Here is a 21,579-nt window from a genome sequence, read left to right as displayed (position 1 = left end):
AATAAGAAGCAAGGAAAAACCATCCACAATTATATGGATCGTGGAGGAAGAAGTAAAATCCATTCAAATTAGTTACCGAGTATCCAAAAAAATTGGAAAATCGCTTTTAAAGGTTTGAACAAGGCTGATTTCCTAGGTGCATTTCCCGCCACATCAATGCAATCCGTACTGGATTTCCGAATCTCACTATAGTATGCAGCCGCAGCTTAGCTTAACACAAATTTGTGTACATAAATAAGGATATCTATCTCATTAACTAATCAATAAATGTCGCCAAACTTCCATTATCTGTGAAATATTTATAGCAACAAAAATGCATAAAAGATTAAAAAAGGAGGAGGAGGAGAACACACAATTCATCCCTACTACCATAGGTACATTCTGTGTTTATAGTTGCATGAAACCTGGTGAGCTAAACTTTTCTTGTTTCCACAGCAAAACGCCCACGCTACTCCCTGAGTTGTAAATGAAAACAAACAATAAGTATGAGTAATGACATTAAAAAAATATCACATTAATCTTTTACATGAAAGGGGGAAAAAAATCATTTACTCATCAGAACCAAACTTAAGTAACATGAATCTAAAGCTAAAATTAACACTTTTTTTTTTTAATAATAATTAGCAATTAACACTTAGTTATAATTCTAATGTGCAAAAACAAGAATCACATAATTTCATATCATAGTCTAGGCATTTCCCATTAAAATTTATAAGTTTTTTTTTTGAGAACTTAAAAAACAGGAAAATTTACAATTCTTTTTTTAGTACTTAACACTCAATGAGTTGTGAACCCATGACTTCACCTTCCACCCCACACTTGGCAGAAGTGCCGCTTCAACCAAAGCTTATTGGCTTAAAAGCTTACAATATTTAGAGAAATGCACATATTAACAACACTAGTGACTACTCACAAAGAGAACTAAAGCTCAAAATATTGTTTTAACAGGTCAAACAATCTATTTAGTTCTGATGTCAGGTATTCATTTCAGAAAACTCAAAAAAATGTTGTTCACTGTAATTTAGCAAAGACGTCCAAGCAGCATCCAAGGATGAGGAAATTCAATATCTGAAGCAGCTGATAAACTTATTTTAACTTCACAAAAAAATCAAAATAAACTCTACAATTCCCATGATGGAACGTTCCCAAATCATGACAACCTCATCTCACATGGGCCAGAAGCCTGTCTTTAGCATTGTCTTGTATGGATTTGTCATATAAATTCAACCAAGTTATATAAAAAAAGCTAGCTGTAAGGCAATATCATGATCCCCAATGAAAGATGAACATCATAATGTGATTTTTTCCATCTTCCTACCCAATGAAAGGACAGATCACTCAAGGGTATCTTCAAGATTCATTCTTGGCCACTAGGTCTAAAATTGTTAACTGATGGCAACAAACCTAGGACTAGAAATAACATTTTCTTTAATATAAAATAAATAAATAAAACCAAAGTACTATGTATTCAAGAATTAGGCCTTTTTGGATATACACCATTGTCAGTTTCTTTTAAGACCTTCTCCCCTCTCTCCGTGTGTGTGTGTTAAAATACTTAGTATTCTCCAAAAAAAAAAAAAAAAAAAAAAAATAAAAAAAAAAAAAGTGAGATAATAATGAAATTTAACAAAATTTATATTTAAAAAAAAATTTACCATGAAAATAAAATAATCTTCAATTTCCCATCAGAACCAAACTTTAGTGGCATCAATCTAAAGCTAAAATTGACACTTTGTTATAATTAAAATGTGCAAAGCATGAATCAAGTAATTACCATGTCATAATCTTGGAATTTGCCTTTAAAAATGGAAGTTTTTTGGTTGAAAACTAAAAATTGAAAACTTACAATACGTTTAAAAAAAAAATTATATTGGTAAGTTGCACACACAACTAATGGGTTGAGGACCCATGATCTCACCTTCCATCCACACTTTTGAGAGGAAGTGTCATTTGAGCCAAAGCTCTTTGGCTAAAAATCTTACAATACTTAGAGAAATGAACATATTAACACCAGTGCTAAAATCATACAATACTAAAGCGATGAACATATTAACTCAACCAGTGACTGCACAAAGAAAACTAAAGCTCAAATATTGGTTTAACAGATCACCATTCTATTTACTTCAGATGGTAGCCACATGTCTAATGGTAGGCATTCATTTCAGAAAGCTCACATATATGTTGTTAACAGTAATTTAGCAAAATCGTCCTAGCAGCGTCCAAGGATGAGGTGAGCACATATCTGGAGCAGCTTAAAAAAAAAATTTAGCTTCACAAAAGCACCAAAATGAACTCTACAATTGCCATTGTGGAACTTTCCCAAATCATGACAACCTTATCTCACATGGGCTAGATGGCTGTCTTTGGTATTGTCATGTGTGGGTCTATAAGATAAGAAATGTTAACCAATGCCCTTAGGGCATTGGTTTAGGAACCATTTTTAGAAACATTTTATTGGAAAATGATAAAGCAATTGATTTTGTGACAACTTTTTATATTTCCCATGAAAGTGGAGTTAAAACTTTCCTAATTTGGTTTATTAACGATTGCCCTAAGGGTACCCGTTAACATAACCCTCATAAGATTTACATAATAAAGCTGGCTGTAAGGTAAAACCATGATCCCCTGTTTTCTATTTTCCTACAAAGTTCTCAACTGAATGAGAGGGATAGCTCAGTCAAGGGCTTCCACTTAGAAGATTCATCCTGGGCCACTTGCTCTAGAATTGTGACTGATGGCAACAAATCCAAGACCAAAACAATAACATTTGCATATGAAGGTCATGTGCTTATACATTATGTTCATGGCCTGACCTTACTCTCCTTACTTTATAGAGGGAGGAGATGCTATTTGGTCCAAAAACCATTGGCAACATCAAAATTATGTTACAAGTTGCATCAGCCTTAATAACATGCCAACCTAAGAAGCACGGACACTTAATTTGGGGGAACATACCCGTGTTGTACCGGTGTTGTAACCACCGTGTCATGTTAAAAATTTTTAGAAATTGCTCATGGGGCCATTTCGTACCTGTATTCATGTCCATGCTTCCTAGATGCCAACACCTAGAAGATTCTGCCTGGGAAAACTTACCATGAGCCTTAAACACTACAATTTCATGATTATCAATGAAACACGGCATAACTTTTAACGATTATAGGAATGTCTATAATATTTGTATTAACCAAAGTGCAGATGAGTGTTTTCTTACTACAGACATTCTAATGAGCTCAGTGCCAATGGATGGCAATAAAGTCTTCACTAAATTCATACTAAATTAGATATTTGACTACTTATGGATGTGACTCAGAAACGTAACCAGAAATTTCTCAAACACATAGTACATAGACATGTTCTGGAATCAGAATATAGCACATTGACCAAAAAATGTCAGCATGCATGCTGAAAAGAGGATAAGCTTATAAGAAATCACTTCTGTTCCTTGAAATCGAGAACACGTTGCCATACATTTGACTAGTATAGTACTTTTAGTATGTATATCAGCCTCCATCTTAGGCAAACAAAGACTTAAGTGAAGGAGATGGAAATAAAGCCCTGGTGCTCAAAAAGGCCTTCCTTGAACTTCTTCCAAAGTGACTTGGATTCAAAACTTACTATGCTGTGAAAAACATATACTAAAGCTCCAGTCTAACAAGGATGACATTAATCTATTAAATGGACAATGCAGGGGCAGTGACAAAACAAATTCCAAAGTGCCATAGTTGGTCTCATGACGATGCCTCTGAAACACTAACAAAATTAAAAAGGAGAACTTTGATATGTGGGTATAGTAAAGGAAAACAAAGGGCAAGGGAATAATTCAAATAAAAGAAATTTGAATTCAATGACAGGAAAAGATGGAATTTACTTATAAAAGAATAAATAGGGTAAGGTGGAGTAGATCCTTGACCATAAGGAGGATGATGAGCCTAGGCCTCAAATACTACTACTAAACATACAACATTACAGCTATTAATGTCATTTTGTGAAACAAAGTTCTAAAAGAAGAAAGGCATCAATTATTCTTTGTCCACAAAATTTAGAATACTTCCAACGGCACATAAATATACAGAAATTTGGGGTTTAAAAATGTAATAATACAAAACTAGACAGGTCCATAAGCTTTTTTCTTCGACATCTTAGCCATGCCAAGTATGTTGCTGAAAATAGAATTAGATGAACAGGAATCAAAATCAAGCAACTCATAAAAACCCCAATTCACGGAACATAAGAATCATCTTCCAAGCTAAAAAATGAGACGAACCGTATCGAATCTTCAAGCTCACTTTTCCCTTTATTATGATTTATTCTATTCCTTCCAATACCTTAGATGCTCTGGCTCACAACCATCTAAAGAATTCGATCAAACACGTGCCGAAATTGATGTCTCTTTCAATTTATGCAAGAAAACTAATTACTAATTTGAAACAAACTAAAAGTCTAGCACAAATCCTTGCAACATGGACAGCAAAATCAATTCAAATAACCAACCTCAAAGTTTTTATAAACCCCACAAATTCCTAATCAATCAAGCAAAAAATCTAAACCCCACAATTCCAAATCGATATAAAACACTATCCCAATGGTTCATAGAGAGGAGCAAAAGCCATACCATTTGATGAGCCAGCCGAACAGAAAATGCTGCATAATGGGGACTTTCTCTAAGACCTCCACTTTATACATCTTCAGCAACCCACTGTTCACTTTGTTCCAAGTAGGCACACCGCTAATATCATCCAACAAAGGCGAATGCTCCGCGAACAAACCCTTCTTCACCTTCTTCACAAATGCAATGCAAGCAATGTACAGATACTCCTTGTTGAAATTCTCCAGTATATCATCATTATGAATAGATTTCGGCTTCATGTACCGGTGATCGATCAGCTGCGACGAGCCAAAGATGAACGGCAAGAAATGATAGTCATCGAGCCCCCAAACGCCATGAGAACCAGCAGGCTCCAAGCAATAAACCAATTGCAGTTTCCTCATCAATTCCAGGTACTTCATGAAAACCCTAGCTACCACCGCCTGGTAATCCTCCTCCTTGATGACTCCCAATCGAGCCAAGCAGTACAGCCACGCCGCGAAGTTGGTCTCGTGGCCGGTGCCGTAATCGATTCGGCTCGCGTTCCCGAAGCTATCGGTGAAGTACGGGACGATCTCGATCGTGGCGGACTGGAGATCGGCCGGGAGGAACTGGAGCATCAGCGAATCGCTGGTCTCGGTGAGGCGGCTGTGCCAGGTCCGGTACGAGAGGTTGCCGTAGCGAGCGGTTTGTTGAGCCGGAGGGATTTCGTCGATCCATTGGATTAGGGTTTCGAGAATGGAGACGATGGAGTTGATGGTTTCGGATTGGTGGCAAGGGTCGGAGAGTTTGTGGGAGCGAATGGACTCGGAGAGAGCGACGACGAAGCCGAGGAAGTTTTTGCCGGAATCGGAGTTCTGGAAGTGGTTGATATCTTCGGGGGATTGGATTCTTTTGGCTGGGGTTTGGAAATGGTACGGTGGGGAGACGAGTGGGACCTTTTGGGAATGTGGGACAGGGGCGAGGATTATGGCTTGTTGGGTGTGGCTGCTTGGGGGGAGGTTGATTGCCGGAGCGCGAATTGGGCGGTAGTTTGGAGGTGGGGAGGTGTCGGACCATGCGGGTGGTGGTGCGTAACTGGTTGGGGCGCCGCAATTGCAGCAGGTTGCGGCGGCGGCGGTGGTGGTGGAGGTGGGTGAGGATGGGGATTTGAGGGGTGAGTGTTGGTGGTCGTAGTCGTGGTCGTGGTGATGGTGGTGGTGGTGGTGGGGAGGTTTTTCTTCCATGGTTTTTGTGGGAGTGGGAGGAAGTGGGACCCTGCGTAATGAAATGACAACTGGTTTGAAGGTGGCGGATTTGTGGTCGCGGTAGCGTTGTGGGCTGTGTGGGACGTGGTTTTTGAAGGAATGGGGGTGAGCTGTGACGATGTTGGGTTGGGCTTGCGATTTGGTGAAGATGGGTACTGAAATAATGACTGATGAGTCAACAGGATTCAACAGAGAGAAACTAGAAGGGACAAAAGCCCATACAGCCTGCGCAATCAAATACTTCTCTAGCTTTGGCCCAAGCCCACTTATTTTTTTCTGTAAAAGCCCAAGGGTGGGTCTTTAATTTGATGAATTTTAAATTGTAAAAAATAAAAAAACTAAAAATAGGACGTTGGAATTGATATTTTGACTACTTACTTCAAGTTTAAAAGCATAATACTTAAAATTCCATAAACATAAAATTGCAAAATTGAAGAAAATTATGGTTATTTGACTAAAATAGCATAACATTTAAAATGGTTTGCATAAAATCATGTGGTTTAGCACTAGTTCTAAAAAAACCTACCAATTGTTTTATGGCTTACTCGATTCTTTTGCAAATATGGCATTTCTTTCAAATCAACTCAAAATTTTGTACCTTGCCTCACACTTCACAGCTTTAAAGTTTTCTTTTGTATGTAGGCACTGTAATAAGATTTTTCACTCGCTTGCGAGGCGAACAACTATTTCCCCCTTGTTGTTAGTCTGGATAGAAAATATTCTACTACCCATTGAATTTGTATTTCAGACTGATTTAAATAGCTTATGCTATTAAAATGATCGGTCTTTTTTTTTTTTTTTTTTAAATTGAAATTTTGTAGGGTTTATCGGCTCAACCATATGTTGGGTACGGTCCCATTACTATGTATGAAATACAATAGCAAGATTATAAATTCAAACCATTAATAGAGTTGGTGTAGGTGAAGGCTTTCAACCAACTTGTTTTAATTTATAAGTCCTCAATTTTTCGATAGCATATCATTGCTCAACTGCAGTTTGACCTAGTAAGAAATCTATTTGACCACAACTGCTTGGGCTTGTCCATGGGGAGTAGGAGTTTGTTTCTTTGTTTTCCTCTAATTGAATACAGTAGAAGTCGATTGCAGTTGGTCATATTAACCAAAAGTCTCAAGATATAAATTTATTTTTTACATCTTTTCTTCAATAATAAAAGTAGTGTTATAAATGAATCTTTGTGAAAAATAATATAGCTCTAATCACAAATTGTCAGTTGTGATAATAATAGTAGTTAGGTTAGCTTGTTGACATACAATATAAGTCCTTCATCTGAATCTTCTCCCATTCTTCTATCTCTATATTCTCTGTTTTCCAATTCTCTTGTTTTTATTTATTTATTTTTTGTTTCTTTTTATTTTTATTTTTTATTTTTATGTTATGTTGTTTGGTACAGGTTTTGACACATACGGTTAAATATGGTTGACTCACCATAGATGTGTGTTTTTAATATTTTTTTTTAATAATTTTATGACAAATAAACAAATACATTTCTTGGAACCATAAAACTACTTTTAGCATGAGTTTGGATACAGCTAAAATCCAACCATGTTTACTTTTGCGTTTTAAATAGTGGGTCTCATGTATTGTTCACGAGACCCATAAGTATGAAATTTGGCAAAATCAACTTTAAAACTGGGTCCCACAGAACTATTCACATATTTAAAAATTATTTTGTTACAGTGTTTTCGGTTTTCAGTTTTCAGCAATAAGCGGTATCTAAACAGACCTTTAGAGATAGAGATTGAATTTAATTTGTTATCTTACTAGGAATTGTGCAAACATATGATAAAATGTTACAATACTTTTACAATAATGGAGGGGTTAGGCTATTAGCAGTCAAAATAAAATAAAATAAAATACTATATGTGAATCCACCCCACTAAAAATAAACGTATTTTGAAAATATTATAGTCTTTATTGTGTTCCTAGATTTTCTTTTGAAAAGTACTATGTTCATAATATTTTTATAATACTTTCATAACAAATCATAGGTGGTTAGTTGTTATTGGTTCTAATTTGAACCTATCCTCTTTTTACCCCATTAATAACAACGCTTAACACATTGTCACTTATGATTTGTTGTCAAAATATTGAGAACATAGCATTTCTCTTTTCTTTTTGACCACTTAATAAAAGGATGATACTAGGAATATTACACCATAGAATTTACAAATTAATGAACCATCAATCACAAAATATAATTCAAATATTTATTTATCAGTTGCTAATTTTACAAAATATAGCATTTGTATACAAATATTATAAAATACAGTATTTGTATAGTTTAAGTTGTAACTCAATTCTCAGCCAAAAAAAAAAAAAAAAAAAGGTTTTGTAACCCAATTGACTGAAAGGGTTCAAATCTAAGATTTAAATCTTGATACGGTTAAAATGTACGTACAAAATCAAGCAGTTATAAAAAAATCAGTCTTTTAATGCATCACTTTTCTTTTTTGGTGAAGTCTAGTTTTGATAATATTTATTATTAAAAATGCTCATCATATTGTTAAAGTAGAAAACTAGAAGTAAGAGTAGTAATTATAAGTACAATTATTCTATAAACAAGTTATTAGGAGTTATTAGGTTGTTGACTTTCTTAATTCATACTAACAATTTACTATAATTTAAAAAAAAAATCATGATAAATAAAAAATATATTTGTGAGGATTTACTATCATTGACATGTTCTTACTTAAAAGTCTTTAGTCTCACAAATCACTAATCTTTTTCATTCAGTGGCTTTAAAACCGTGTTTCATTTTTCAATCTCTCTCTATATGTGAAAGCACATAATATGCTTTATATAGAAGCTTCTGCCACTTGACAGTTATATATTCTTAATTGAATAGAAGTCTTGGACTTCTTGTGCAATACATACACCTATTTCTAATTGAAATATAGAAATAGGATTCTTTTGATGCTTGCATGGCAAGCTCAAACAAATCTTATATGGGCTAGGCTTCAAGGTGCTGTGCACCTTCCAACACTTTTGAACACGTATCATTCTCTTAATGGGTCCTACGCGTATGATTTATTTGACTGGTAATTCATTATTTGCGATGGCTGAGGACAAATCTTCTCTGCCCAAAAAATCATCCTTCTCATTTTCAATTCTGCTTACTTGCTTAGGCCTTAGAAAGAGAGAGAGAAAATGTTTTCCCTAGCTTTTACAGAGAAACCACATGCAATTTGTGTCCCCTACCCAGCTCAAGGCCACATAAACCCCATGCTAAAGCTAGCAAAAATCCTTCACTACAAAGGCTTTCATATCACCTTTGTAAACACAGAGTACAACCATAAGCGCCTGTTAAAATCCAGAGGTCCCGACTCTCTCAATTCCCTTCCCTCCTTTCAGTTTGAAACCATTACTGATGGTCTTCCTGAGTCTGATATGGATGCCACCCAACACATACCATCCCTATGTGCCTCTACACAAAAACATTGCTTAGCTCCTTCAGAAACCTTCTTTTGAAACTGAATGACACCACTTCATCCATGTCCCTCCAGTCACTTGCATTGTTTCTGATGGTGTTATGAGCTTCACTCTAGACGCAGCAGCTGAACTGGGCATCCCTGATGTTCTTTTCTGGACAACCAGTGCATGTGGGTTCATGGGCTATGCTCAATACCGCCATCTCATTGAGAAGGTCTAACTCCACTCAAAGGTATTGAATCAATCAATTAAAATCAGCTTCGACTTAACACATGCCTTATTTTAGTGGGGCACTCTATTTATAAAACTGTGACCATAATTCACCCGAAAAGGTCACCTCGGATATTGTACAACATTATCATCCTCTCCATTTCATTCATTAAAATTATATATTATTAATCTATTTTGCAGTAAAATTTTAAATAACATGACTTTCTGTACATTTTTAGATTTATAAAATTTAACATAAACCATGTAATTGATCCATTTCCGGATATTGTAGTACCAATATATTTCCTTGTATGAATTTTTATAGTAATTTTTTTGATATTGATTATGCAATTTCTATGTGCAGATNCTGTGACCATAATTCACCCGAAAAGGTTACCTCGGATATTGTACAACATTATCATCCTCTCCATTTCATTCATTAAAATTATATATTATTAATCTATTTTGCAGTAAAATTTTAAATAACATGACTTTCTGTACATTTTTAGATTATAAAATTTAACATAAACCATGTAATTGATCCATTTCCGGATATTGTAGTACCAATATATTTCCTTGTATGAATTTTTATAGTAATTTTTTGATATTGATTATGCAATTCTATGTGCAGATGAGAAGTTATTTGACAAATGGGCATTTAGATACAATCATAGATTGGATTCCAGGAATGAAAGGTATCCGTTTGAGGGATCTCCCAGAGCTTCGTTACAACCACAGACCGAGATGGTATTATGCTGAATTTTGCAATGGTTGAAGCCGAGAGAAGCTTCTGCTGTCATCTTAATACTTTTGATGCTTAAGAGCATGAAGTATTAGAAGGACTTTCAACCATGTATCCTTCTATTTGCTCCATGGTCCCCTACAACTTCTCGTAAATCAGATCCCTGATAACAGTTATAAATTGATTGGATCAAACCTTTGGAAAGAAGAAGCAGTGTGTATCGAATGGCTAGACAAAAGAGAACCAAACTCTGTTGTTTATGCAATTTTGGAAGCATCGCTGTCATGACAAGAAACCAATTAATTGAGTTTGCTTGGGGACTAGCAAATAGCAAGCAAGCATTCTTGTGGATCATAAGGCCTGATCTTGTAAGAGGTGACTTGGCTGTTCTTCCTTTTGAGTTCTTGGAAGAGACCAAAGAAAGGGGTCTCTTAGCAAATTGGTGTTCTCAAGAAGAAGTTTTGAGTCATCCATCTATTGGTGGGTTCTTAACTCACAGTGGATGGAATTCCACACTTGAAAGCATGTGTGGAGGAGTGCCAATGATCTCTCGGCCTTTCTATGGTGAGCAACAAACCAATTGTCGTTATACTGGCATTGAATGGGGCATAGGCATGGAGATATTGAGTGATGCAAAGAGAGGCGAAATAGAGAGCCTTGTTAGAGAGCTGATGGTGGGAGAGAAGGGGCAAAAGTTGAAGAAGAAAGCTATTGAGTGGAAGAAATTGACAGAAGAGGCCACTGGCCCTACTGGGTCATCTTTCGTGAATTTGGACAAAATAATTAATCAAGTGCTTCTAGCCTTAACAAATTAGGTTTTATTAGACTAATTAAAGGGTGTTTATAATATGCTTATAGAAGCTTCTTGTTGTAACTTATTGTTATCCAGTTCCTTTCTTTTATTTTTTTCCTTTGCTAAGATCTAAGATTGTGTAAAATGCAAAAAGTGCACAATTTTGCACATTTTAACCTAAAAACACTCACATCAGTCTTTGTAAAAATGTGCAAATATACACCACGGTTTTGCAAATGAACAGTAACTGTGCATATATACATGGTTACTGTTCATGTGCAAATGATTTTTTTTTCCTCTCTCCTCTATCAAACTACTTCTCTTCCTCTACGTACATCTACAACAACCCAGTGCGGCAGAATAAGAAGAAGGAAGCAGAAAATAACCACCCAACCACCAAACCCAACACCACCACCAAACACCGCAACCTAGCACAGACAAAACTCACCGGGAAACCCAACCCAAAATCATCACGGACACACCACAAATGTAACACCCCGACCCAACTTTATAATTAAATTATGTGTTTTAATAGTTAATTATTTTTTTAAGCCACTTTCTTTTTATAATTAATAGAAGAGTATTTAATAAGCATATTATTATATAATGCCATTAAATAAGAATTGTAAAGATTATAAATAATTGAAATGACTATTTGTATTATAAATATATACTTAGTATGTGCAAAATTATATTAAGTGGTTTAAGTTATTATATACATTGTTGATGTTTTAACTAGATGTGATGCATGAGTTGTTATAGTGGAAATTCCACCCACTCATGCAACCAATGGAAATTCAACACACATAATGCCAAAGTTTCATGCATGATGACAAACCCCAAAGACCAAGACTTGGCCATGCAATCACCAAGTTCCACCTTGTTGCTTCTTTGACTTTTGGTTATAAATAGAACTTCCAAGAAGCTCTTTACCTCTCCATTTCCCACGGGTCCATGTAAATCAGAAATTTGCACCTTACTTTACTCTTTTTCTCTTAAAGAAAGAGCTAGGAAGCTGTCTTGAGTCTCCTCTCAAGTCCACGGGTTCACACACCAAAAGAAAGTTAAAGCTCCATCTCATTTCTTCTTCATATTCTCTCAAAGAAACAAGAAAACCCTCTCAAGCTCTCTACCTCTCATACTTTCGGGTCCAGCCACTAGGAAAGGAGAAATCCTTCCCTGCAAGAGTGATTCTATTTCTTCTTAGAACCATAAACTTGGTAAGGGTTCTAGCTACTCTCATTTTAGAATATATGATTTCTTCATGGAATCTTTAGTATTGGTATTTGTGGTTTGTGAAATTAGGAAACTTGTAAGTCTATATATATATATATAGTGTTGTAAGGCTGGGTTGTTGTATTACTGTGGACAAGACAAATCACATTTGTTTTGATTGCCACAAAGTGAATTTATACGTAAAAGAATTGTAATGGAAAAATAGCAAATTCAGTCATTTTTAGTCAAGGATGTTACATTATGAACAAAAGGTTTGTCCATTTGATGCCACACACAACTCAGTAACTGATTCAATCAGTAGGCTATGTCATAATTAGTACTGAAAAAGTTGTACCCAGCGCACAAACCTTCCACTATGTCATGGTCACTACTTAAACCATTAAAATCCGCATGATTAAATTTTTTCATCATTGTTGCTCAAGAGACATTGATGCAATGGTTCACCATGCCTGTGCCCAATAAGGCTGAGGGTGCCATAATAGAAATTCATATAGATTAATCCATTATTGGTGCTCATATAACAATGAGGCAATGGTTCACCATGTCTGATGCCTTGATGCGGAACAATGAACATGCAATATGTTCCTTCACATGCGCTTTGAAACTTTTTATTTTTTATAATCCATAGTTGAGGGAGGGGTGATTTGAACCCTAGACGTCTTAATTAAAACGCCACGAAATGCTAGTTGAGCTACAAGGTTCTTGGCCTGCTTTGCAACTAAATTTAAGAATATAAACCACCATAAAAGATATTGGAAGATCAGGACTAATATTAGCCACCAGATGACCAAATTTTTACAAGAATGTCCAAGTCTAATACCACTTTGTTTTGGGATGAAAATGCCACTTTGTTTACAAGGCACAAGTGGAATACCTGGGCTTTCCATAACATGGTTTTATTGGTTTTGAAAAATCAAACTCCATGACGGTAAATATCTCACTGAGTTCCTGGAATGTTTTTCAAAGAAGCCTCATTAGCGACAATGATATTATTTTCATCCAGAAAGGAATTTTATCTTCTTTTGTTACAGAGAAGATTTGCTTCATAAAAAATGAATTCTATGAACATTGATTACCTTAATTTCCCCACACTGCCAGATATAAAAAGGCAAACAGGGACCCTCTTCTGGTGCAGGTAATTCACCGCATGCCCCTAAGGTAGTATTTACAACTGAATGGTCAAAACCTTCAATATTACTCAAGCAACGACGACTCCTCCATAAATCCTGAAAAAAGTTTTCCAATCACATAATCTACTCAAAACAATCACTATATTGGTTCAAGCAAATAAGACACAATGACACAAGTACAGCATTAACTTACAGGGAGAGACATTGCCAAGCCTTCAGTAGTCCTTTACAAGGCATAACCAGTACATCTTTGGAGAGGACAGAATCAAGCAAAGTCCGTTCCTTCCTTAAACCTAGACCAAAAACACAAAGGAATTAATACATAGAAAAAAAGAAAAAGAAAACAAAGTGTATAACTCTGTGTGTGTGTGTTTGGACTATCAACAGACCACCTTCATTTAACACTTCCACAGAAAAGGATGGTGATAAACAAACTTTTGGAGAGGCAATGATTTAAGCAAATCTGGACAAAACAAATATTAACAAAGGTTGACTAAATATCCTGAACGTCTTAGTGGTGAAATAAATTCGTGGATAGGTGACTTGTTCACATAAATGGATGGATAGATAGCATTAGGATGCGAGACCAAATAAGCAAGGAACACACTTTTTTATTAACAGATCAAATTAATGCATGAGGTAATGAACCTTTAGAACTTTCATTGCCTCACTAGAAGTATACCTAGTAATATTTTATAAATCCACCTGTACAAAATTATAATATGAGAGAAGTTAACCCTAGCCTCGTGAGTATCCACTAACTTAGCGTATCTACCCATGGAGTTTTATGGCATGAAAGAATAAACTTATGTAAAGAAAAAAAAAAGGAAATGTGAGGATCATGAACACACCTACGAGCAAAGGGAAAAGTTCTCCTCGAGAGGTTGCTTCAACTCAAATTGCCAGAATGTGTAAATGAACTTTAGCCAGCCCTAAACTCTTCTTATATAGAGGTAAAAAGTGAGCAGTAATTTTCTCACTCATACTTGAGGGAAAATAGGAACCGTAGGATCTTGATTGAGCCGTAGAACGTGGGGAGACAAGCAGCCGCCTAACGCTATAAATGTGAGATCGTGGATTTTGAAGCGTCAGGAGCGTGCTCGAGACAGTTGAAAGGACGTTAACACGTGGGAATGCATTTGGCACGTATATAGTTCGCTTGTATAACTAAAACTTCACTTTTACCTCAGGGTTAATAGCAAAAGTTTTAAGGGGCTATTGTGGGTGCCTAAAGACCGAGGATGAAGTTGAAGAGTTGCAGTATTGATGTGGAGATGCCACGGGCCATGGGCCCGAGGAGGAAGGTCACTCGAGGAGAGGAAGGGATGAGTCATAGGACTCTAAAGCGTTCCAGGTTAAAAGAAGGATATGAAGAGAGAGAATTTGTGATCATAAGGGAAGTTTCTAGTTTGGAGTAGCTTGTTGCCTTCGCATTAAATGGTGGGCAACAACTTTATCAGCTGCGTTGATGAGAAAGTGACCTGAACAGTGTAAGTCACAGCTAAGCAGATTCCTTCCGTCACCTTCTTCAGATACAGAAAGAAACAAGTGTCACGATAGGAAGTATGTTAGGTAAGGATGGATAGTTGAGATATGAGAGAAGGAGAAGTATATAAGAAAAAAGGGGTTTACATAGAAAGGGGAGAGAGACAAGTATCAAAACATAGAGAAGAATCAAGAAGAACATTGAGAGAAAAGAGAGTGAACAATAACGTTTCTTATGTAAATATGGCCTCCTTGGGCTAGCTTGTATTGAGAAAGTGGTTGATCCATTTAAATGAGTCTGCCTTTTCTTCCTTATTTTCCTCTTCAGGCGGAACCCCCCTTTAGTTGTTTGTTTCCCTTTCTTACAAATTCATTGTTTTGGGCCACGATTGGACTGATCCAACCACTATTCTAAGTGGGCTTAAGCTGCTAGTTTTTCTGGTCCTTATAATATTCATTACCATATTATTTTTGTGAAATTTTGTTATAAAATTTGTAGTAATTTTAATACTTTTCATACATCACAAACAAACAAACTAAGGCCCTGTGTTTCGTACTTCCGTGGCAACCGCACGGAGTACATTAAAGTTTAAACATTACCCAAGAAATAAGAAAGAAAGTTCTACTTGTTGCCTTGGTCTTCCTTTGCCGACATATCTGCCACTTCGTTGCCCTCGTGGAAGGGGTATTGCATGTCCACATGAGGATTTAGGTCGGCAAAAAACTGCAATTATACATCAATACCTTAGTTGATTTGAGTTTGCAGCAGCATTTAGTAACAAAAGTAAACTATTTATGCATCGATTATATATGTCCAACCTGTAAATTTTGTAGGTCCAACCACGACAAAACAAAAAAAAAGAGCTTAGTATAAAATAAGCTCTCACCCCATCCTCCAAATGTTAGTTGATTCAGCCCTTCTCACCAAAAGAAAGAAAAAAAAAAAGAAAAAAAAAAAAAAAAAAGGTTAATTCAGGCTAAACATTGAGCTGCAAACTCAGAACGGCTATGGTGGTTAGACTACTGCAAATATAGATTTAGCAATCCAAGAAAGAGTTTTTATTTTTATTTTTTATACAATCTAAGAAAGAGTTTGATATTATAAACAAACAAATATTCCGTCTGCCTCTGTAGCCCCAAATCCAATTTGTGTTGTCTATAATTATTTATTCAAATCTTTTTATTAAAAAAAAAAAACAAAAAAGAAAAGAAAAAAGAAGGGGACAATGATAGAGCATGTCTTAGCAAAACGGTGGGAATTGGGTAGTTACTAGTTAGTAGCAAATTGACCAATCTGAGCTACATTTGATGCTTTAAAGTGCAACATTTTATACGTTCATCAATCTTAAATATACATTTAGTATAGGATCTGTAAAACAACCAAAATCAAACTGTAGTTCCAAATCTTCTCAAAAAAATTAAAAAGCTGTAGTATACTCAAATGGATTAATTAGGATCGTAATTCACGTATAGTTGATTAATCCAATTATAAGTCAAGATTAATTAAGCGTGCCCTAGCAATACTAGGGGAAGGTGTCCTTGAGTACCTCATCAAAACCCTCAAATATAGGAGGACATGGGCTGTGACCAGAACCAAATGCTTTAATGTGGTCTTTGAGAGATCTCTAATGCTTGAAGTCAGAACCGCAAACACAAAGCCAGCGCTTTCCACAATTCTTCTCGTGGGTTCGCCAGTCACCTTTCACAGCCAAGAGCTTCCCACACTTGCGGCATGCAAAGGGCTTTATTCCGTGCTTCCTCTTGTAATGGGTTTGCAAAGTTCGGAAATCTTTTAGAGGCTTTGCTCTCGGGTGGCTTATGTTGTTGGCGAAAATGTACTTTTAGTCCTTACATTTTGGGTCAATTATTATTTTGGTCTAAAAATTGATTTTGTTACAAATTTCATCCCTAAAAAAAGAAAATCGTTTTTAAAATGGTTTCTGCCGTCAATCCACTAACGAAAACCTCTCATGTGGCAGACAGAATACCCTCCTTGTTGATGTGGTGCTGACGTGACCATTAAAATATTATTTAAAAATAATTATTTGGCATTTTTAAATACCACAGCATTTTAATTTTTTTTCTAAACAAAGCCATGTCAGAAAATTTATATAAAAAAAGAAATTAAATTAAAAAAAACCTTAATTATTACTTATTATTATTAATTTTCATAAGAACATTACAACTTGTTCTTCGTGTTCTTCCCAATCAAACCTAGCAACGAAGAACTCAACCCAGATTACAAGAACACAAACCCAGCAACCAATAACTCAAACCCAAATCACAACAACACAAACGAAAAAAAGAAGAAGAAAGAAACAGAGATCAAACACAAACACATCCAGATCACAACAACACAAACGAAAAAAAGAGAGAGATCAAACACAAACACAAACACAGACCCAAATCACAAATAGAGATTAAACACAGACCCAGATCACAACAACACAAACGAAAAAAAAAAAAAAAAAAAAAAAAAAACACAGAACACAGTCCCAGATCCAAATTTTTCTCATTGTTTTCACAACATTAACCCATGGCCTTCATGATCAAAACCTCGAAGATTAGCCTCTTGATATGCTCGCCGTTGGTCAATATTGGGTGTAAGGTTTTGAGCGAAGATGAAATTAGAGAGTTTGGGATCAGATCAGTGGTGTATGGTGGAGAAGAATCCGTCTCCAAATCGTTCACAAACCCAAACCACTGAAGCGGCGGTGCTCTTCTTCACCGGAAAAGGCAACAACCTCAATGCTCGAGCTAGATCAGCACGATCATGAACCGACTTGATTCGTCTTGGGTTGCTGGGGTTTAATCGTGGGATGGGTTTTGTAGGTCTTCAATTTTAAAGGGTTAGGGTTTGTCGGATTAGGGATCATGAGATTGTGGGTTTTCTTGATCTTGATTTTGATTTTTGAGCGGTCATGCTGTTTGGCTCTTGAGATCGAGAGAGGTGTTCAGTGTGTGTGAGAGAGTGAGAGATGAGAACACGATGGAGCTTGAGCTTCAATCTTTACAGCTTAAAAAAAGTAAATTTTTTTTTGTTTGTTTTTCATTTTTTAATTAAAATAAAAATTGAGAAATCTGGCTTTTTATTTTTAATAAAATTAAAATTAAAATTGAGAAAATTGACGTGGCACTGACTCGGTATTTAAAAATACCAAATAATTATTTTTAATAATATTTTAATGGCCACGTTAGCGTCAGTCAGCATGAAGGGCACTCTGTCTGTCACGTAGGAAGTTTCCGTTAGTGGGTTGATGGCAGAGACCATTTTAAAAACGATTTTCTTTTTTTAGGGATAAAATTTGCAAAGAAATCAATTTTTGGACCAAAATGAGAATTGACCTAAAATGTAGGGACAAAAAGTGCATTTTCGCCTATGTTGTTCTTGCACCCTTCAGCACAACAATAACATGGAATGCCTAACATGGGTTGTGGCTAACTTCCCTTCAGCGAATCTGCCCCTTTTCGATACTGTGATCCATGCCCCCATAGGTGCATCTACCATGAAAATTGTACGGCGTGCCTCCCTTGGGACTGTCTGGACATTGGGCATAAACTCCGCAAATTGGCCCATAGTTGCTAACTCCCCTGTCAGAAGCTAGGCTCAAGGCCTACTAGGTTAGCCGGGCATGAATCAAGGGGGTAATGTACGGTCCCGTGGAGCCCAAGCACATTTGGGCCTAAAGTTTCGACTCAATAGTGCAGCCCATGGCCCTAATCCATGCCCACATGAACTGCATGCCCAGGTGTCATCATCTGATTCTTGCTCGGGGACCTTTACCGAACAATGAAAGAGGAATAACGTCCGAACATATCATCATTAGCATACCCGACAGTGCCTAGAAGCACCGCCGTTGGGCATACTTTTTGGAGTAGGAATCAAGTTCCAAGGCCACTTTCACCATATCCCACTTCCACCTAACTATCCACTTATGGTTGATAATATTGGACCTCTCATTGCACTAACCATGGAGATAATCATAGCCTCTCCACTAATTTAGAGCTATAAATATGAGAAGTGGAAGGGGAAAAAGGGTGGGTTGAAATGTTCTGAAAGAAAAGGGAGGGAGGAAAGAGTGATTGAGAGAGGAAAAGAGAGCAAGTTACATTGAGCCTCTGGGTTGTGAACCACCCAAAGCAGGAAATTCAAATTCCACTTTACAAGTAAGTTGTGAGCCAGGTGAGGCCAGGCCCAAATAACCTCACCTAGTCGCGCACAAAAATCTATGTTAGTTTTATAAGAAAAATCTCAAATCTGTCACTAGCTTTATGGGTGGGTTGATGGGGTTCAAACCCCAACATCCAAGCACCACAAGAGGTACTTGAATTACGGATTAAAATCTGGTTCAATACATGTAAAAGTTAAAAAGCCATTGAATGGGGAAAAAAAATTAAAAAGTTGATAACAGTTGAAATATTTTTTGAGGAAATTATAAGAATTGCACCTGAAGATCTAGCTTTTAATGTAAATAAAAAATTTCACCTGAAGATTGTTGTAGCGGTTGAAGGTTTTGAGGCAGACATGGCAAGAAAAATGAGTGAAACCAATATGTATTTGTTCAGGAGTAGGTATCCAATAATTATTAGCTGCTATGTTTACAGTTTCCATTGTATTTGCATCAATGGAACCACTCGAATGATTAGGAAGGCCAATGTTTAAGGCAACGGTAACATCCTCATTATCATCACTGCATGCTTTAGGGTTTTCTTCCATTGATACAGTAGGCCAGCTAGGTAGATTGCTTAGCGATGAATGTGGATCAAGAGAATTCTGGTCCATGCTTAGGAAAATACAAATGGTAGATGGGGCCAACATAATAAAGTTCGTTTGTTGGAGTGTTTTAAGCAACTCAAAGAAATATCATTTTGATTTCTCCATCCTCAGTTTTTTTTTGTCTTTTTTTAGGTTTAAATTACTATTACTAACAATTTATTACCTACGATTTGTTGTGAAAATGTTTTAAAAATGTAGTGCACATCGTAATTCTCTTTGAATTTAGTTCAATTTCTTTCAATCCACTCTCACCACCGCATCTCCCCTTTTGTCAATGTTCTCTCTCCTCCTTCGATAACAAACCCTTTGCCACTCAACTCATCCATCCAATCCTCAATTTCTATGTTGCCGCTCATGGATTGTTATTGATTTATATAAATATGTTACTGAAATGCCAAATGAACAAGAACAAGAACAAAACAACATAAGAGAATGGATGATTGAATGTCACCTTTTATTATAAGTAGAAAAGAATACCCAAAAAAAAAAAGGGAAAAGGAAAAAGACACATATACGAATTACAAATACAGATATACAATTTTTTTTTTCTTTTCAAATTTCTCTCCCATGTATAGTTCTTAGATCTTACTATTGTCATTATGTAATTTTTCTTTTCATTTCTCAAAACCCAACATTTAGTGAGTATCACACTATCGCTATCTCACACGAATGTTTTGCACTTGGAGGTATGTGGATCCCACATCGCCGGCAACAAATACTCGCGCCCGTTAACCCCAACAGCATTGTAGCTAGCACCTGAGGTTTTGTCCACCAATACCTCACCCGGGTAACCCGGATAAGCCCCTTTCCCAAAAATACCCGTACAAGCCGAAACCGCTTCGAGTGACCCGTCCGCCGGTCCCTGGTAGTACCCGTCGTCAAACGGGTTCGTTATCGCTCCCGCCAAAACCGTGCCCAAATTGATCACCATTCCGTCAACTCCGACGTCTCCGTTGGGCGCAACTAACGGCGGCGTTTGCGGCCCGTACAGCGGTTGGTGAAATGGCCACGCGCACTGGCCCGGGCACTGGGTCTCCGAGTTGCCCACCCACGCGTAAGCGTACCTCACCTTCTTGTACCGCGCGTAGCCGTGAATCCCACACGCGCTCATGCAGAAATCCTCGACCGCCACGTCAGCAGACGTGAGGACCAAGCTGAGCGTGGCAGTGCTTTTGCTGTGTCCCCCTGCTTTTAAAGCCAGGCGCTGGACTTGTCTGTTTTTTAAGGATTTTCCGTGGGAGTACTTCTCGTCGAGGATTTGGTTACCTACGACTAGGTTTGACGGGCCGCCTTTGTACAATCCAGTGGTGCTCCACCACGTGTTCACGGAGGGCTGACGTGGCAACTTGTGATTAAGAGAGAGGAAGAAGTCGACGAGTATGGACCGTTGGATTGGGGTGAACTTCCCGTACCATAAAAGATTAACGGTGATGTTTCCTTTGAGGAGTTGGCCATTGTGGTACTTGAGAATCACTGGGGGTTGGTTTACAAGGGCGAGCATGCGTGAAGTGGCGATGGAAGGTTGAGGAAGAGAGGAGAGCATGAGAAACGAGAAGAGAATAATGGTGAAATGGTAGTAGATAGAAGCCATTGTTGTTGAGAGTTTAGGGTATGGTTGCATGGGTTTGAAGAATCTGAATGGTGGGAGTATTTATATTTAAGGTTAGAGCGTGTTGCTGGCACTGAATACAGCTGGATAAGGAGGCAGTGGGAGTGGTAGGCATGTCGTAGTGATGAATCCGCGTGAGTTTGACAAACGGATGTGTGTGTTAAATGAGCCTCAATGGCCTAGACTATTAAATCGAAAGGTTTAACTAGCAATCTAAAGTTGGTTTGAGAAGTCAGGCGTATCCATGAAAGACTTGTCTCTCATTCGTACGTATGATATTTTGACATCTTATTTTATGTATTTGATTTTCAGTTT

The 21,579-nt window shown here is 37.0% G+C and overlaps 3 protein-coding genes and 1 pseudogene across 4 annotated transcripts; 1 reads left to right on the top strand and 3 right to left on the bottom strand.

The window, feature by feature from the left end:
- Nucleotides 1-257: 257 nt before the first annotated feature.
- Nucleotides 258-5,945, bottom strand: LOC112026323 (uncharacterized). 2 transcript variants are annotated; one of them, XM_024059004.2, is made up of 2 exons: nt 4,613-5,935; nt 258-455 (listed from the first exon to the last, which is right to left on the bottom strand). In XM_024059004.2, the coding sequence occupies exons 1-2, from the start codon at nt 5,809-5,811 to the stop codon at nt 449-451; spliced, it is 1,206 nt and encodes a 401-aa protein (XP_023914772.2). In that variant the 5' UTR covers nt 5,812-5,935; the 3' UTR covers nt 258-448. The 2 variants fall into 2 exon arrangements, with proteins under 2 accessions (XP_023914772.2, XP_065621891.1); XM_065765819.1 differs by lacking the exon at nt 258-455 and adding an exon at nt 3,037-3,079 and having other exon boundaries at nt 4,613-5,945.
- A 2,916-nt stretch (nt 5,946-8,861) lies between these two features.
- On the top strand, nt 8,862-11,153 carry LOC112026322 (7-deoxyloganetin glucosyltransferase). The gene is given in 7 exon segments (XM_065765833.1): nt 8,862-9,301; nt 9,304-9,342; nt 9,345-9,514; nt 10,124-10,210; nt 10,212-10,362; nt 10,365-10,493; nt 10,496-11,153. Coding segments are annotated over 7 exon segments (1,431 nt in total). The 5' UTR covers nt 8,862-9,000; the 3' UTR covers nt 11,050-11,153.
- Nucleotides 11,154-16,401: 5,248 nt separating this feature from the next.
- On the bottom strand, nt 16,402-19,661 carry LOC112026335 (protein TRANSPARENT TESTA 1-like; annotated as a pseudogene).
- Nucleotides 19,662-20,086: 425 nt separating this feature from the next.
- On the bottom strand, nt 20,087-21,295 carry LOC112026331 (protein EXORDIUM-like 2). Its single transcript, XM_024059015.2, has one exon. It carries the CDS (start codon nt 21,274-21,276, stop codon nt 20,317-20,319), a length of 960 nt encoding a protein of 319 aa, XP_023914783.2. The 5' UTR covers nt 21,277-21,295; the 3' UTR covers nt 20,087-20,316.
- Between the last annotated feature and the right edge of the window lie 284 nt (nt 21,296-21,579).

The sequence above is a fragment of the Quercus suber genome, unplaced genomic scaffold, assembly GCF_002906115.3.
Source record: "Quercus suber isolate HL8 unplaced genomic scaffold, Cork oak 2.0 scaffold_656, whole genome shotgun sequence".
NCBI lineage: Eukaryota > Viridiplantae > Streptophyta > Magnoliopsida > Fagales > Fagaceae > Quercus > Quercus suber.
Note: the sequence above shows the minus strand (reverse complement) of the source record. Positions and strands in the feature narration are given on the sequence as shown.